This window comes from Mesitornis unicolor, unplaced genomic scaffold (genome assembly GCF_000695765.1).
Source record: "Mesitornis unicolor isolate BGI_N332 unplaced genomic scaffold, ASM69576v1 scaffold25868, whole genome shotgun sequence".
NCBI lineage: Eukaryota > Metazoa > Chordata > Aves > Mesitornithiformes > Mesitornithidae > Mesitornis > Mesitornis unicolor.
In genome coordinates, this window is record NW_010201569.1 from 49,014 (window position 1) to 66,865 (window position 17,852).

At 38.3% G+C, this 17,852-nt stretch overlaps 1 protein-coding gene across 1 annotated transcript; it reads right to left on the reverse strand.

The window, feature by feature from the left end:
• Window positions 1–480: 480 nt before the first annotated feature.
• Window positions 481–16,401, reverse strand: SULT4A1 (sulfotransferase family 4A, member 1). The gene is made up of 7 exons (XM_010190146.1): window positions 16,303–16,401; window positions 12,329–12,459; window positions 10,830–10,910; window positions 10,581–10,707; window positions 7,242–7,336; window positions 5,519–5,657; window positions 481–971 (listed from the first exon to the last, which is right to left on the reverse strand). Exons 2-7 carry the CDS (start codon window positions 12,389–12,391, stop codon window positions 859–861), a joined length of 618 nt encoding a protein of 205 aa, XP_010188448.1. The 5' UTR covers window positions 12,392–12,459; window positions 16,303–16,401; the 3' UTR covers window positions 481–858.
• Window positions 16,402–17,852: the final 1,451 nt, after the last annotated feature.

Sequence of the window (17,852 nt, forward strand, 5' to 3'; positions counted from 1 at the left end):
AAATTCATAGCTACACAGGAAAGTGATACGGGTCAGAGACTGATTCCTCAAGAAGACCCTGCACCAGATGTCTCACTTTTAAGCCCCATTTTGAGGGACTGAATTAGAGCTGGGGGCTTAAGAAGCTTCTGTTTGCTGACCTCTGGCATGGAGCTGAACTTCATCCATCAGGAAGACAGCTGTGTGCTGTCAACCATGAAAGCATGGGTGGGTTTTGGGATTAAAGTGACAATCACAGCTGTATTTCATAACAAGGCTTGACTTGCAGAGTATGTCAGTGCACAGAACCTACTCAAAGTATACAAATAAGGATGTGTAGAACCTAATGTGAACCCCACTTTGATCAGTTACTATTTTGGAATGGGATTTATTTATACTTGATATACCTGCTATAAAAATAAATGTGACAATTAACCCCTGAGTTCATTCTAGCATACAGTTTTGGCCTGTTACTTGTTTCCCTCTGAAATAATTTTTTTATTTGGTTTACGGACTTTTATTTAGGTTCTAGTGAAAAGCTTTTATAAAACACATTAAATAATCAATGTGGGGCTGAAAAGGTGTACATTCTAGTTGCATATATGATACATACCTTATATGTATATAATACATTCCGTAACAGCTGAATATTCTAGTATTGTCTAGGAAGTTCTTGCATGTGGACAAAGGATTAAAATACTAGAAGATAAACAGCTGTTCAGGATCAAAGATAATTGTATCTGATATGGTTTACTCTTAGATTGTTTTTCTTTCTTTAAATCTTGTTACACATAATAGCTACAGTAGTTTGTCCAGCAGATAATAAATGAATGCATAAAGCACTTCTAGCTAGATTTGGATATCATATGCATGCATTTTTTATAAATAAAAATCAAATGTGAGGTCACATTTTCCCATCTTCTGTTTATAAACTAAATCGAATTTCTCATTCATTGAAACAGTGAAGATGTCTTTCCATAGCCCAACTCGTCCTGAAACAGAGAGAAAGAACACAAGTCAGAGAGAGAACGCAAGAAGACACCAAATATCTACAGTCTAATTCAGCAGGGCACCAAGTATCATCTGTGAGGTGCTAATCAGTCTTAGCTTTCATTGAAAGCTCAATGAGACTTAAAGCTGTTCTCTGCCTTACCCAATTACCCTGCTACAACCCTTGCAAAGCCTTAAAATATGTACCGTACACCTTGTCATCTGCATCAGCTGGGTATTATACAGGAAGAATTCAGATTTTTGTGAGATTTTGCTCTAGCCTTAAACAGAAATAAGTACAGATTTTGGTTTGGGTATCCATTTAAAAGTACATTTCTGGTTTCAGTGCAAACTATGGCTGTTTAATAATTTCAACAACTAACAACAATCCATTTCAAAATTACTGTGCCTTCAGCATACACTGGTTGGAGAACGATCAAAAAGGTACATGGAATGCAGAGTATTAAATCGATTATTGACTTCTGATTATTGAAATGTAATATTATAATTACTAATTTATAATATTTTATGTTTAAAGATAAGTTCAACAGGTTAATTTGTTTCTCAATATGAAGAGAATTATTTGTTAAACATGAGTGCCTAATTAATACCTATAGAAGATTACAAATGCCATGCACCCAGTTTGTGTCATTTAAATTTTAATTTTATACATGAGGAACAGAAGATTTTTGGTGCATGCACCATGGACAATGAACACTTTTTCCTTGTATGGAGCATTCTTCTACTCTACTGAATCCAAGTAGTAACATAACCTGATGGCACTGCTGATCAAAGGCTACAGCCCCCTTAGCCTCTGTTTCACTGCAGTCCAAAAATTAATTTAACTCAAAGTCAGCCAGGGTTACTTGTTGATGAATAAGCCCCATGCAGTAACCAGACTGAGAGGGCCAATTCTCTTCTCATTTATGTCGGATATAAAGACAGAAAAATCCAGGCTTGTTCAACTGGAATAAATGAAAGGAGAATTGGGACTGTGCTACCAGAGAGTTTAATCATAACAGCAAGAACAAAACTACATGCAGGGAGCTTAATTATGCATTTGATGCATAAGAAGAATACCCATTTAATTTAATTACCATTGCTTTTATGCAGCAACTCTGTAATTGAGTCCAAAGACAAAACTGTCTGAAACATCTACAAATTACGTATTAACATGATGGTGTAGGATGTGTGGCAAGGGCTGTTTTATGAAATCAAGATTTTCCTGTAACTCCTGAAGGTATGATAGTGTTCTGGTTTGTTTTCAGGATCCATGAAACTGACTGAAAATGCATCATTTATTGTTTTTACCAAATTACTCCTGTATATAAAAAAAAACCACATTAAGAAAACACTTGCAATCATAAACATCTGATTCTGATTTCAATTTTACTCTGGCAACTGTAATTGCATAAAGTGCGGCATAAAACATAAAAGCCTGAATTTCCCTTTCAATAATGATAATAAAACATTTTCTTCCTCTGCTTGGGAAAGATAAGCCTTTTATTTCTGAAACTCCCTAACAACATATATGGACAAATGACAAGTTTTATAAAGGACACACACAGTGGATTATTTGTAATATCTTTTTTTTTTTTACTATATGAATTGATAGCTTGTCAAAAAGTCACCCACCTGGTTTATGATTTGAATCATGCAACTGTGTAAATTATGATGTGATAAGAGTAACAAGTAACATATCTAATCATTGTTCTGCTTTCACAGCAGCTCAGGGTTATCTTCAGAGTAAAGATCAATGTGCTAAAAGAAAAAAAAATGAAGAACTAAAATAAAGCAAAATAATAAAGTAAATGTAACCAATGACAAATTAAAAATATTTGAAACAAATTACAATAAGCTGTCATGTTATTGCTACCATTCTTTGTCACAGAAACGAACAGAGAAGGAACAAAGCACTATTAATGAAGCTGCATTCTGAAGTAACAAAATATTGTAAAAGCCAAAGACAGCAAACAAAAGAAATTCAAAATAAGGATATTTTCTTAAAAAGCACACAGTGAACAAATGACAAAATATTACACTAACTGCTGTAGTTCCCTTCCTTCTCTATTACAATACGGAGGCTTCATTTTGAGAGATGTGTAGATGGTATAAATAAGAGGCTCTGATGCTTCACTGAGGGCTTGCAGGCTCCACCACAGAACAACGGACACTGACGACACGTACAGAATGGTGCATGCAGCAAAAGTGGCATCACCCGGTTTATCTGGATGGGGATGAACTGGTCAGCAGAGACAGTAGTTGACCCTACTTCCTCTGGAAGGTCTCACCAGCAGCTCTGTTCTATTGTCTTTTGTATCACAAGTTCACCTTTCCTTTCCTTCAGAACTGGCATTCACTGTACAATGAGTGGGTATTTGGGCTGTGCATAGCACATGGCAGTGCTGCTGCTCCATGGATCTCCAGATCATGGAGGTTAGAACAAGTGAAGGTTTTTGCGTGACATGCAAGTCAACGGAGGAGAACACAGCTGTGTTTGTAAAATCTTCCAGTGACACAGAACAGTTTATCCAAGGTCCTCAGGATGCCCTTACCAGACTCATCTTTTTGTGAACTTGTCTTTATAACAGAGCAGTGGGTTGGCAATCAGTTAGGCAACATGTTGTAAAATCCATCTGCAAAGGAGACGGTCTGTTGTTTTCATGCAAGATACAAGTTGTATTACATGTTGGATTTCCAGTTTGAAGTTGCAAAGGGAGGGTGGGATGAGAGTTGAAAGCAAGAAAACTAAGAGTAGGAAAATGTACCATTCAGTGGAGATGCTAGCAGAAACTATAGGGAATATATTAGGTCTTTCAGAGAAACTACAGACTCCTTTGTCTTCACCAGAATTTTACCTCGAGCCAGCAAACTTGAGATATTTATTTCAAGAAGTCATTATTTACCATAACATATGTGAACTGGGCAAAAATAGGTGCCATATCGCAGTTACGAGAGAACTGCCCAGAGTAATCTGTTTTCCAGGTCCTGCTGTAACAACTGGAGTGTACAGCCCCTACACAACATACTAAGAGCCTTTCCATACCAGGCGTGCAAAGTCACAGATGAAAGCAAGGAGGTGTGAACAATGGCTTTTGTCCAAGTATGGCATTCTGAAATGTTTGCGCCAACAACAACCAGGACAAGTTATCCTGGGTCAGTTACTCTGACAATAGTCTGAGCTGAGTAATGGAAAACTGGCATAAGGCTCTGCCAAGAAAGATGTAAAGGCAGTATAGAATAGCAGGGAACCTGCTTTCATGGGAAAGCAAACTTGCTCTCAAAAAACCTGAGTGTTGGTAAAATTACAGTCTGACTGACTAAAGGTGAATGCAAAGACACAATAGACTTTTGTAAGGCACGTGAGTTTAGTGGGTTTTTTTAACAGAACTATATAATGTCAACAAAATGCATGATAAATGAATAAACAACTGGCTACCTCAAAAGTAACAGTCAAGAAGGACTGATGGTACTTAGTATTTTTATCAGATATTCGAAATTAAAATTAAAGCTGATAAAATCTGCAGACAACAAGAAGTTTGGGCTGAGAGACGTAAAAAGGAAAGGGCTGCTATACACAAATCTAAGAACAAAGTATTCAAGTTATGGTCCCTGAATAAGGGACAAGAACCTGCAAATTAGTTCCTCTGGAAAGACCTTGTGGTCATGATAAACGACACATTTCTTGTATGATGTTGTAGCAAAAAGTGCTAGTGTGGCCATGGATGGACAAACAAGGGAGACAGTAAGAGAAAGTTCCAGTTAAAACTGGATTAAATCAGTGGATAAAGTGATTTTATGTCTGGATAAGGCATCTGTGAGGCTAACATAGGAATTGTCCATCTTGATCTTATGTCCTCATTTTTAAAAGAAATGTTAAGTGCTGTAAAGCAGACTACAGAAAATAGGGAGGGAGACTTACTGAGGCCACTCTTATATGCTTATCAGAAGGAAGACTGAGAAAGGACCTGATTTCTTAGCATTACCAAAGGACAGATATATCAGTGGTTTGAAGGGCACTTCAGGGTCCTAGAGGAAGACCTCACCAGAATAAACATGTAGAAGCTAAACACATTTGAAATAGCTGAGGTAGACAAGAAAAAGCTCTTCAGGAAAACCACAGCTCCTCATCATTTGATGCCTTCAAATTAGAATTATCTGCTATTCTAGAAAATCTGATATACTTAAATACAAGGGCTTAGGCCAGGATAAACTCTGCGAAATTGTGTGGGCTTTGACATGCCAAAAGTCAGAAGGAGAGGTGCAGTCTTCTCAGCTCAATCTGCTGAAGTAAGCCAAAGACTCTCTAACAGAGTGGTCTGCACAGTACTGAATATACACTGTTGATCTTGGATGTTTCCATCCTTCATTTCTACCTAACTTTATTTCAAAACAAACCAACTGCAAAATTGCACCAACAGCCAGTTACCTCCCACCATTTACAGAGTGATATTTTGCCCACATCTTAACACATCCTGGAGGTTACTAAGGTGTCAGTTGCTTCTTGCAACTTTCACAGCAAGAGTTTTACTGTGGGTTTTAAACATACCCCTGCCAACAGGAAGTGCTTCTGCATTACAGCACTGATCAATGAGTTGATGGCAGTGTTCCACCATGGATTCCAACTGTGCTTTGTCATAAGAAACTCCCAAGAATCTCACCAGTTGCTCAACCATTGTTGCTAGGTCCTGTAAGAGAGTATTTAAAAAATATTTTACTTTAAATGACCTTTTTTAAATGAGTTTAAATATTTCAAAATTACTTAATATCCTGATGAATGTGAAAATACAAATGCGGAAGTTGCAGAAACACCACTGTATTAAAATTTTGCCACCTTCCAATTTGCTGCAAACAAACACATTCCAAGTAATTAGGGTAAAGACAGGTCAGCAGAGAACACAATCATGTAAGCTCACCTCTTCAAATATTAGAACATGGAACTTCAAAGTAATTGTGATGCTTCCCATTTCAGACATCACCACACCCTTAACTGATCACTTTGGAATACCAGTGTATTTTGGAGGAATAAAAAGTTACTTTGTTTTTGATCTTGGTAAAATAAATGACTGCAAATATTAGAACAGCTGTTCCTTCATTATTAGCTTCTGGGACTGCATTCATGTATCCAGAATTCCAGGGTTCCTCAGCATGAGTAAGACTTCTGGAGTTGAAACAACAAAATAGCAATGCTTATCATAAAGCAGAGCAATACTGTGATGCCTCCAGCTTTCGGCAGCATCCCTCAGTGAGCACAACAAGGAATATATCATTATTCAAAATCACGGGCTTGCAATAATTTCTACAGAACTTTTAAATTTTTTCTGATTGTATTACATCTTCTTTTAGCATCCCAGTCCATCAGAAGGCTCAGTAAAGTTGAAATTATAATTTACTCAGCTTCATTGATTTCTAGCCTGATTTTGCCTTTTTATAGGTTTAGAGATAGGAGCTGGGTATTTCCTACGTTTGCATTAATTTTCCAGTTAAATGAACATTTTGAAGTATTTTCATTAATTCTCAAAAAATGTATTATTGCAATAGGAAATGGAAACCAATGTTCTATGTAGTATTTCCACTAAATTTCTGATACAAAAATAAAATGGATTTATTAGCCAGCATACTGTAATGACCCAGTAATTATGTTCACCATATGCTACACAATCATAGAATCTCAGAATGCTTTGGGTTGGAAGGGACCTTAAAGCTCATCCAGTCCAACCACTGCCATGGGCAGGGGCACCTCCCACCAGACCAGGTTGCCCAAAGCCCTGTCCAACCTGGCCTTGAACACTTCCAGGGAGGGGCATCCACAACTTCCCTGGGCAAACTGTGCCAGTGTCTCACTACTTTCATTTCTAATTGTTTTCAGCATTGTTTCACAGAAGACAGTAAGGACAACCAAATAATCAGAATAACTGCCAAATACATAGGACAAAATGCTGATGATATATTTTTGTTCTCATTGATACAGCATACACAGCAAGACATTTATTTTAAATGAATGCCCAGGGCTGATTGTAGCAAGCACTGAACAGTTACACATTTCTGCCTTCTGTGAGTAGGTTAGTGCCTATGGATGCAGGCAGGTTCCTGAGTAAGTTACTAGGTTTATGAAACTGCTGATGTCCATAGAAGCTATTGAATGCCGGTGCTTTAAAAATTATATCAGACAGGGAGCCCAGACATGGATGTAAGAACCGAATTTTGTATTTTATGTATTTTCAATACTAGGATGCTAAACATAAAACACCTTTTTGCTACATCTAACCTACCTTATGCATATCTTCATACTTGAGAAAAAGTACATTGGCATCCATGTGATGTTCCCAAAACTCTTGCACATGTTCAAACCACGAACCATATCCTACTACAAAGACATTATGATTGGCATGAGGAAAATGAACACTTTTGTTATTAATCCCTCTTCAAAAAGGAAAGAAAAAAAGAAAAATAAATTAACTGGAATGGTTCATAGCCCCAGGAGAACCGTGTCTGGTTTTGACCCATTGCCATGCACAGCAAGGAACTTAATTTTAAAAAGTTTTTCTATCAGTTTCAAATGTTTAAAAGAACTAACTTACCATAAGGATAAAATTTTCAACTGAAAATGCCACCATATTTCATGATGGATCTCCTGGAGCTCAGTATTAATAATGTCTGACTACTGAATGGAAATTAAACCAACATAAAAATTACACAGGCAGCTTTGCAGAAGGCAAATTTTCAGTGGCTCCAACCTGTGTATATTTCTGCAATTAACACTGCAGCTTCCTTCACTTAGAAGCTAGATACGCCATTCGTGGGAAGTCCCATAGAGCATCCTCTATTATGACAAAGAATTGCTAACACCCATTGTCCTTTATTAATTAAAAGAGTATTGGGGAAACAGACCTATAAAAATGCTTTATGGTCATTCCCAAAGACTCAGGATGTACTGACAGAATAGCCTATTTAGCATAACATCTTTTGCATCCCCCAACCCCACCTCCAAAATCTAAGACCTATTCTCATCTATTGTTATTTTTTAACACTTCCATGCAACTTCTGTAGCTACACCAGAACACAGTTTCAGTTATCTCAGTTACACAATAAATCCGGGCTACCAACAGATGCCCATGGGATGTTGAACACTCCCAAAAGCTTAGAGTGATCTGATGGGGTACTCCTCATATATCACAAGTTGTGAGCAGACCCAGTGTGTTGCCAATGATGAAAAGCTTGAGCCTCTGACCTCCTGCATGCCACCAGCAGCTTGACTTCAGTTCCCCGTATCTGCTGTGTGGGGTTTAGAACTTGAAGAGAAGGCGAGGTGCTACACTGGGAGGGCCTGAGCTCCCGACACTGCTGAGGCAGTGCTCACTCGAAGCCTTTACCCTCCTCCCAAAACCTCACCTCTTCCACTTCTCTGATAAAATCCAGATTTGCATTGATTTCAGCCAATTTATGCATGTCTAGCAGAGGTTCAGACACTGGCATTTATTATCGAGAGAATGTCTTTTGCTGCCAATATTACCAGCAAAACAACCCAAAGAGAATTGCATTCTGCATATTTATTTGTTACCAGTGATAAATTCACCCAAAGTATTTCAGATAATCAAGGTAGGAGTTAAGCAAATACGGTGAGCAGTTGTTCACATTCTTTCCCGATATTTTTTGGTCAATTATATCTTTTCAGCAAAGATAGAAAAATATTAAACTTTTAAATTTTGTATTTTGAAGCCACCTTTCTCTTAGAAAAAAGAGGTCCGCTTCATAGGGAAATCATTTTTATCAGCTAATTTTCAATTTTTAGAAAGGTATTGGAACATTTCCTTTTCTGCTATTCCCATTCCATACATTTCTAAAGAAATTCATGCATGAAACTAACACACCAGTCAAGTAAAAAGTGTTCCTAACTGCTCTTAATGGCAAGGGCATGAATGACAGGGCAAGAATCCATTAAGATTATGTTTACCTATGAGAGAGTTTACCTATCTTTTACGTAAGAAACTCCGTTAAGCTTTAGAGCATAATGCCAAAGAATTTGCATATTGAAGGCTTATCCTCCTCCAACTGTACACTTTCAAACAATACAGCTTACCCTGAATTTGTTTCAAAACAGCCAGGTATAAGGAGGGGTAAAGAGAGTGGGATTGTGTCATTTGGGCTAAGTACTTCTCCCTCTAGCACTACTTTGACTTCTTATGCAGGTTTTTTTGCTGCTGCATTGCTTCCATGAGATGCAAACATGTAACTAAATGCTAAATTTACTGTATTACAAAACACTCTGTTTGTACAATTATGGACACAGACCATACTGTGATGTTTTATTGACTCTGCGAGATTGTGATAAATCTGCTAGCTGCTCTAAGATGAAGATATAAATAATGCTTGAGATTGTTATATGAAAGAGAACAGAACCTTCGTCCTATTTTAGAAGACTTTCTAATGTCTGATATGCCTCCAGTCTAGAAGTTCCTCATCATGAACCACAGACAAACATCTTTTTCTCAAGGAATGCAAAAAAAAAAGCTGAAGGTGGGCTGGAACAGGAGAGCATTTACCCTCCCACATAAAAAGCAAAGGTTTTTAAGGACAGTTAGATAACCTCCACTGGTAGGCTTTTACATTTTTTTATTCCTTTTAATATTATATATCCCCTTAAACATCAACTCCTCCAAATTCCAGGTTGAAGGAAAGTTTGCTGCACTGGATCTAGAAGAGATCCTGCTCTCAGAGCACAAGGTGCCTGGTTAAGTCTTAGTGTCACATTAAGGTATCATAGAGATTTTGTAGAGAAACAGAAGGCAGTAAAACTTCTTTTTCTTACTAGCTAGAAAGTGTGGCAATACATTGGCAAAAAGCCCAGTGACAGCCAGTTATGTGAGAAGATAGAGTTTGTTCTCCCTGTAAGTTTACTGAGTTAGTGCTAAGGAGCTACTTAAGGCATTGCAGGCTGAGTGAGAACACAGTGCGTGGATGTGTCATGAAATGGCCCTTGCTCAAAGGAGTTACTGGGAGAGCAGCTGATGAGCTGTTGTAAAGAAGGTTATTGTATTCTCATTACAGAAGTGTATTTTTCAGACAGTAGCAGCCTGCCTTCTTACAGAAGCTCACTTCAACTTACTGATGTACTCCAATCTCATGAAAACTAGAGATTTTTCTGCATTAACTGGTATATTGCAAAGGACAAGCCTTGAGGTTTTGGATGAAATAAAAATACTAAAGGAATTATAAGAAAAAAACCCAAACAAACCTTGAGGAACAGAAAGACTCCTGCAAAGTATCTAACAGTGAGGTACAATGGAAATCAAATTATGCTGAGAGTATTCATGACTTTTCAGAAGGTACCTGGTACTTTGCAAACTGAATTTTAAAAGAGTAGAGTTTTGCTTGAGCTAAGTGGAACACTGCTGAGCCCATGGGGTCAAATACTGTAAGGCAATTATTTACAAGGCACGGCCATACTTTGCATGGACAAATCCAAGTCCATACAAAACTCTCTGAAGCAACCTCCTTGCTGTATATGCAAAACAAATGCACCTTTATGCAGTTCATTTCTGTACTTGCAGAAGGAATGTAGAGATGAAAATAAATGTGTAACAGCATGTGCAGAGAGAACAGCTCCTTACACTTGTCATTCATAAACCTCCTGCAGAACTCCTGAAACGTTCCTCTGTAGCTCATGGTCCTTAGGGAGCGGTGAAACTGGTAATAAGACACCACTAGGTCTTTGGGGTTGCGAGCCATGTATATTACCTATGACAAGGGAGAAAACAAATCATCTTATTGAAGGCTTTACCCCCTTTCCAGTTTCTCAAAGCACTTAAAACAACTGCTGCCAATATAGTTAAATAAACATGATTTCATTTCATTTCTACCTTTGAATTGCCATTATGGAGGTCTGAAGGCAAAAACCGATACGGTAGGTGGCTTTTTATGAGGCGAGGAGACGTCAGTTCCTGAAATAAAGCAGACAAACATTTCTTATTGTGCATTAGCTTTTGGCACATCCTGAGCTGTCCTGAACTGTCATACTTGAAGTCCTTTACTGGACTGAGTCACATGCACAAATTCACTTCTTAAATTAAGAGTGGTCTGGGACTAGAAATCAGGTCAGGGAGTTACATCTGTTTTTTAAATATCAAAAGGCTGGATAATGTGTTGGGGTTTTTGTGGGGGTTTTTTTACACTCTTCTGTTTTCTAAGTACTTCCATTTGTGGGACCTTCTCAAGAACAGAGTGTAGTAGCTGAAGATTCTTAGTATCAAACTGACTTTGTTCTCAGTGATGCTTCCACTAAAATTCCTTGAAAAATACTAGAAGCTCTGAAAACTCTACCCTTAAATTGTTCACTTCAAAATTTTACTCTTGTAATTCATTTTATCCTCAGAATTAGGCCCAGACAATTCAAAGGTTTATCTGAGTATGTGAACATCTTTCAAACAAAATATTTTTTACAATTTGAGACAAAAACGTCTTATGACACAAAACATCTTCCAGTAATTAAAAACTGCGTAAGTCCATAATGGATCAAGTTGCTAGCACACAGTACAGATAAAAATGTGTAATCCTAAAATGAGCCTCTCCCTATTGCCACCGCTTATTTGCACCAAGGTAGCACTGAGGTCTCACTGGACTAGGCGTCACACTAGAAAAAGTAAAGCAACTTCTGACTCCTAAATACTCTCAGCCTAAGGTAGGTTGATGCTGCAGTTGTTATTAATCAAAAGGAGCCTGTACCAGCCTTAGCTAGCTCAGTTCAACAAGCACTGTAGCAGTTCTAGGATGGAGCCCAATATTTCACCTAATCATTCCAAGACATGCCTATATCAGAAGTAGTTAGAGCAATTACAAGATCACACTTACATGCCATGCCACTAGTCTCTGAGTGATTCTTTATAGTGTGGAAGTAATTTCATGCAAAATATTCCAAACTCCTCAAACTACACCTACAGAGTCTGTAGTTTCACAGATCCTGGGTCTCTAAGGATCTAAATGTGTAAATCCAGAGTGGTGGCTTTACAGAACCACAGATCTCTGTATTTGTAGTTCATCTTTCACAAATTCAGGGAAGGGATCAAAGTGAATTTGCCTCAATTGGGCAGCTTCTGTTTATATAAGCAAGGGAGGCCTGCAACTTTCTTTCAGGAAACCCATTGCCAAGATATTTAGGACATGGAGAAATATCTCTTAGAGTGAAATAAAACTTAATAAAAGCAATTCTAAATTAACCTAATAATACTCTGAATCATTCCAACAAACTGAGCAAGTCTAGTGATGAAAAGGACAAGGACACAGGATGAAATGAAGTGATAAATATGGAACAGAGGAAAAAGACATCCAAATGCTGAAAGACTTTCTTTGCAATAAATTGTACCTTGATGATGTCCAGACCAGGCTGAGGGTACTCTAGGACTGGAAGTTGTTCATCTATATTCATTAGTCCAATCTCATCTGGATCAGCTCCCTGACTCACTAGATATACCACTTCCTGTAGCAAGCCTGTGCCTGCACAAACCAAACAATGAAAGAGAACAGATTGTATATTACAGTTCTTATCTAAACAGAAGCATACGAAGGGAGACCGAGACATAGAAATAATGATAACTTTTGTCCTTAACAGTCTGCTGTGAACTAAGTCTGTTTTAACTTAGTCCGTCTGCTCCCTTAGTTTTATTTTAAACACATTAAGATCTCCCTTCATGTAAAAGACCTGAGATTTTTCTTTGGTAATTATTTAAATACGTTTCTACCTGCCAATCATTTTACCTGTGAATTGGAAAGCATTTTTTTAAAGTTTCTGCACTGTAAATGTCAGCTAGACAAATATTGCTATTTCCATTTTAGAAATTAAAAAAATGAGACAAACAAAGATCATCCAAGTTCACAAATGCATTACTGGCTGTACTGGGAGACTGCCAGTGTTGTCTATTCTAAATTGCAGGCAATTCTACTGTTAGACAATGATTTGAGAGTCTATTTATACCTCCACGTTATGGACTGGATAAACCACTGAATGCACCAATGCGTAGCAAGTTAGTCATAAGCTTTAGAGGCCTCAGTTATGGACCTCTCTCCAATTTAAGCACATTTACAAAGCAATTATTAGATATTATAGCCCTAATGACTGCACTTTGGAAAATTAATAGGCATTCCAAACAGAAGTTTGAACAGGGAAACTACTTCAAATGACTTTACCTTCAGGCAGGTAGGAAACCTTCAAAACAGGCAAACAAAGGTTCAGAGCTATCTGACAGAGGCTTATGCAGAGAAAAGCACAGGCTTTTGCTGAGATGGAGGAACAGAAAGAGGAGAGAGAAAGCTAGCAGGGAAGGGACCCCACTGTTTATATGACACGCTGCATGAGCATGGGACATCCTGGATACTGCAACAGACTGACCAATTATTTAAAAGTTGTATGCAGTAAGAAAAATGAGACCAGGTTTTATTCTCACTCTTGTGTTGCCTAAAGGAACAAGTAATTGCTCAGAACTCTCTACAAAGCTCAAGCCTGCCTCAACATCCTCACTGTCCTTGGACAGATGAGCTGCAAACTCTGCTATGATGCCTTTCATTCCTGTTTAAACTTGAAAATGACTTGTAAGTTGCAAATAACTCGTAACAGTCACCAGTTAATTCATGTTAACTAGCATGACTGTACACACTAGCAGACACATTTTGTACAAATTCTGTATGTTGTTCCAACACTGGGAAAATCAGCAGAACATTATTCAGGTTTTTTAGTCAGAGCTAGAAGGAGTTAAAAAAACCTGATGTACTTTAGAGGCTGGTTAGAATGAACACAGTCTGGATCAATGGGGAAGAACATAGGTCTCCAAGAACTGCTTTGGAGAGTAAGTGCTTTAAGATTCCTCTGTTTCCTGACTGATTGGTGGGTAAATTAAAATGGCTTGGAAAAAAACCCAACTTTTACATTATCATCACATACAGAGACAGCTGTCACAGACAACTTAATACACACTTACTCTTAAGGCTGTTCACTCTGCATTTTTAAGTCCAAGCATATATTTTATGCATTAAAATTAACATACATATGGTACTTCAGTATCAGTCCTTGTGACTCTGAATAGCATAACCCTTGTTTCTCATTAAATATTTATTCTGACAGGAGACACCCTGGTTCTCCATAATTTATTTCTACATTTCCAATTCTGCCTGCAAAGAAAAATGCTATTATAGCAACCTTGTTCCATGAAAGGAAAAGCAATAACTGCACGGGGATAAACAACACCACCAGGACTTTCTAATTTTTCATTACTCAGCTGCTCTCTAGGCCAAAAGAAGCAATCTCCACTGTGCCTCTGAATACAGGAGGGCTGCAGAGATGAGGGAGAACTAGGCTGAAACTTCAGGACAGCAGCATGTTACCTACCACTCTAAATAAAATCCATCACATAGGTGGGAGGTGAGGGTCAGAGAGCACAGCCCCCACGGCTTTATCTAGTTCTGCTCAGACCCACAGCCATGTGCTAGACTTGGCTTAATTGCCAGCAGATCCACGAAGCACTGCAGATGGGAAATGACATATTAATATAAAAAGGCTCTGATTCAGAAGGAAGTGGGCATTTGGAAGGTCAGAAATCACCTTCTAAATGTGCTTCCATCAACACCAGTGGAAGACTAATGCTGGGCACATGGCAGGTTCTCAAAGCAGAAAATTAAAAATCTCCATCAAATACAGGTTCTTTGAAACAGTGCTTTAAATCTGTGCACCTCAGTGCTAATTGGTACCATGCATATACACAAATTTCCGTAGTTATGTATGTAGTGCTGCACATATTCCAGCATCCTATTCCAATTCACACAGCAAACAGTATTTCTGCAGTATCTCTTCCACAAAGGAGAGGACTGCAAGCTGACAGTCTAGATGTCTGGCTTCTGGCCAGCCAGCAGGTTCAAATTTCTCCACCTTACATCTGCAGTAGGACCACGGATCCTGAATTATCCCACCCATGACCTCGGTGCCAGTTTTCACTTTTTTCACACACTATATTAGCCTGACTTTTTTCCACATTAGCACTCATGTGACTCTGTTTAGGATTTTCAGGGTCTTCATGCAAATGAAAACTAGAGATTTAACTCCTGAGGGATCTGTGATTTTTTAACTTGCCACCCTTAATCAATTATAATTTATCCCACAAACACATTCCCATAAGCCTCATATAAAAAACTACCATCAGCCTAATCTCCTGTTTCTGAAAAAAAACCCTAAACCACCACATGCTTATTTGTTTAAAAAGAAGAAAAAGACAAATAGCTAAAAGCTTCTATATAAATAGATATGTATAACCTCCTCACATGTCTATTAGGATTAAAACCAACTCAAGTTAAATTGCAGATATCAGAGCTGAATGTCCTTTTGGTTTAGAAATTATGGCTTAACCTAGCAACAGACACATGGCAGCCCAAATTCTGGACCTAGCTGCTCCAGGAAGATTTTCTAGCCCCTGGGAACACCAGCTGACTGGAAAACCAAACAAACTGGGGTATCATACCTATGCATGTTATGAGAGGCCCAAGCTTACACAGGGGCTAGCAGAAATTATTACATTTGCCACTATGGGAGGTGAATGTGAGTCTCCTGCTGTAGTCCCCAATTTCCTGTTTGTGTATAGCATACAGAAATAGGCCATTTGAACCAACGGATGTCTGTGGAGATGTGCAAGAACCACCATTTTATGGGTGGAAACTAGAGAAAATTGCTGAAATTTCCAAAGGAGATTATAGGAATAATCTCTGATAATCCCAGTCTATCACAAAACTTGGCCAGACTTAAGTGCCATAGAGACTTTTAGTAAAAGGGACAATGATGCGACTTGTTGGAGAGAAGAAAAAGATGAAGGAAGCCTAAAAAAAAAAGAAAAAAAATAGTGCAGAACTTACCTTTACACTCCCTAGATTTCTGGGCTGATTTACTGCTGCTTGAGGGTTATTCACTTTTTAAGTGAAAGTAAAGGAGTAGGTCACTGAGTGGAAAAACTGGCATGTATGCATATGAAGCCAAGGTTTTTCTTGGAGACAATCAGTGGATCTTGTGCATGTCTAGTATTTTACATTATTTTATCCTTGTATTGCTGAATGTATGCATGTGATGTGCATGCCTCACCTGGGATGGTACAGGAAGCATAAACAGTCACTGACAACCAGGATTAATCTGTCAGCCTTTACGTGTGAGGCACCAGATGCAACATTTGTAATTACCCTGCAATTCCACCCTTCCTTCTTCCAGCTGCAGCAGATTTACATTTCATCCTGGGGAAAGACTGCCAGCCCTGCTGGCATATGCAGGTCATATTTGCCAAGACAGATGTGAAATTCATTTACGTTTACTCAGCTCCAACTAAAATGGAGCCAGTCAGCATCTGAGGAACTTCAGTGCACTGTACCTGAGAAATGCTCTTCCCTGACAAGCTCTTCTGTTATGTCAATACAACACCTCAGGACAAAACAGAGTGTTCCCGTTTATCACACAGAATCTGGAAAGGGATGGGATGGGAAACAGCAGCTACTGCCAAAATTTGCAGATTTTTAGGAGAGCTTTTTAAATTATCTGTGGCCCTGCATCTCTACTCTGTATAAGAGCACGTACAAAAGCAGCCCAGTGACAGCAGTTTGGAATTACACTAGTTGGGCGGTACTGTCCTTTTTGTGATGCCTAACGATACACAGAAATCAGGACTCATTAAGAATCCTATCACCCCTACAGCAGCCCCTGTGATGAACGAGAACTCTTCATTTGTACCCTTTTTCGTGGGCAATGCCTCAGCACTGATAGCAAAGTCAGTTTGTGGTCATACTGCCTCTGCTTATCAGTAAGGGTAGCTGCTGCTGCAGCAACCAGAGAGCATAGCAAGATAGCCAAAACCTGGAAACATCACAGCTACTCCCTTCTGTTTCTATGCATTAAATGCCTTTTGACATCAAATTTAGTCTCTGTAGGAGAGAGAAATATTCTTTAGTGTATATATTCCCTGGCTCCTCTCACTGCTTTCTTGGCCACTGGCACACTTCTATGCAGCCACTGAATCTCACAGATTCAATTCAAAGTGAAATGGCAGATATAAACCCATAACATTTCCTGTGAAATTTCGCTTCCCTACATAGTTTCTAATGTAGTTAATTTCAACTTTCTCCCCTCTGTATTACCTACATATGAGAAAAACCTGCAGGTCAAGGATGCAAAGGTCTTTGGTACACTCCTTTTATTTGCCCCTTGTTTGGAAACCACATGGAAAAAGAAAATAAAGAAATACTAATGTTAGTATTAACAGCCTTCTAGCACTCCCAAATAGTTGCACTTTGCTTGATCTACCAGTGTTTGATCAAGTTTCAGTTAATACAATGCAACAGACCCATTATGACTCATATTTTTTTTATAGCACTGGTAGCTGTAAGTGCTCATTAAAAATGAGGGCTGCTAAAGCTGTCAGATTGGCCTAGCAAGTGCTGTAAAGTGATTCTCCACATAGTTTGTCTAATTGCCTGCAAGCTCATTCCCCTTTCACCAAGTTCAGTGTGTTTCTGCAGGTACGAGTGACAGATTCATCTACACCCTATAATAGTGGAGGGAAAATCAGATTTTTCCACTGGAAGAAAACAATTTCCAAAACATAAAAAACATCTCCTCTTGAGATCTGTATGTTCTAGTTCTCCTACGTCTTGGAATTCCAACTGGCTTAAGAATGAGATCTTAATTACCAAGTTTAATAATAAAAATAATGTATACATCTTTCCAATTCTTCTGTTTCTAGATAAGACTTGTGATTTAGAATAAAAGCTGAAATAGTGATGTTATATTGCCAATATTTTTGACTGCCCAATTAAATATGTATTGGAGGGTCTGATTTTCAGAAAGGTCTGAATACTCATCCTCGAAGACT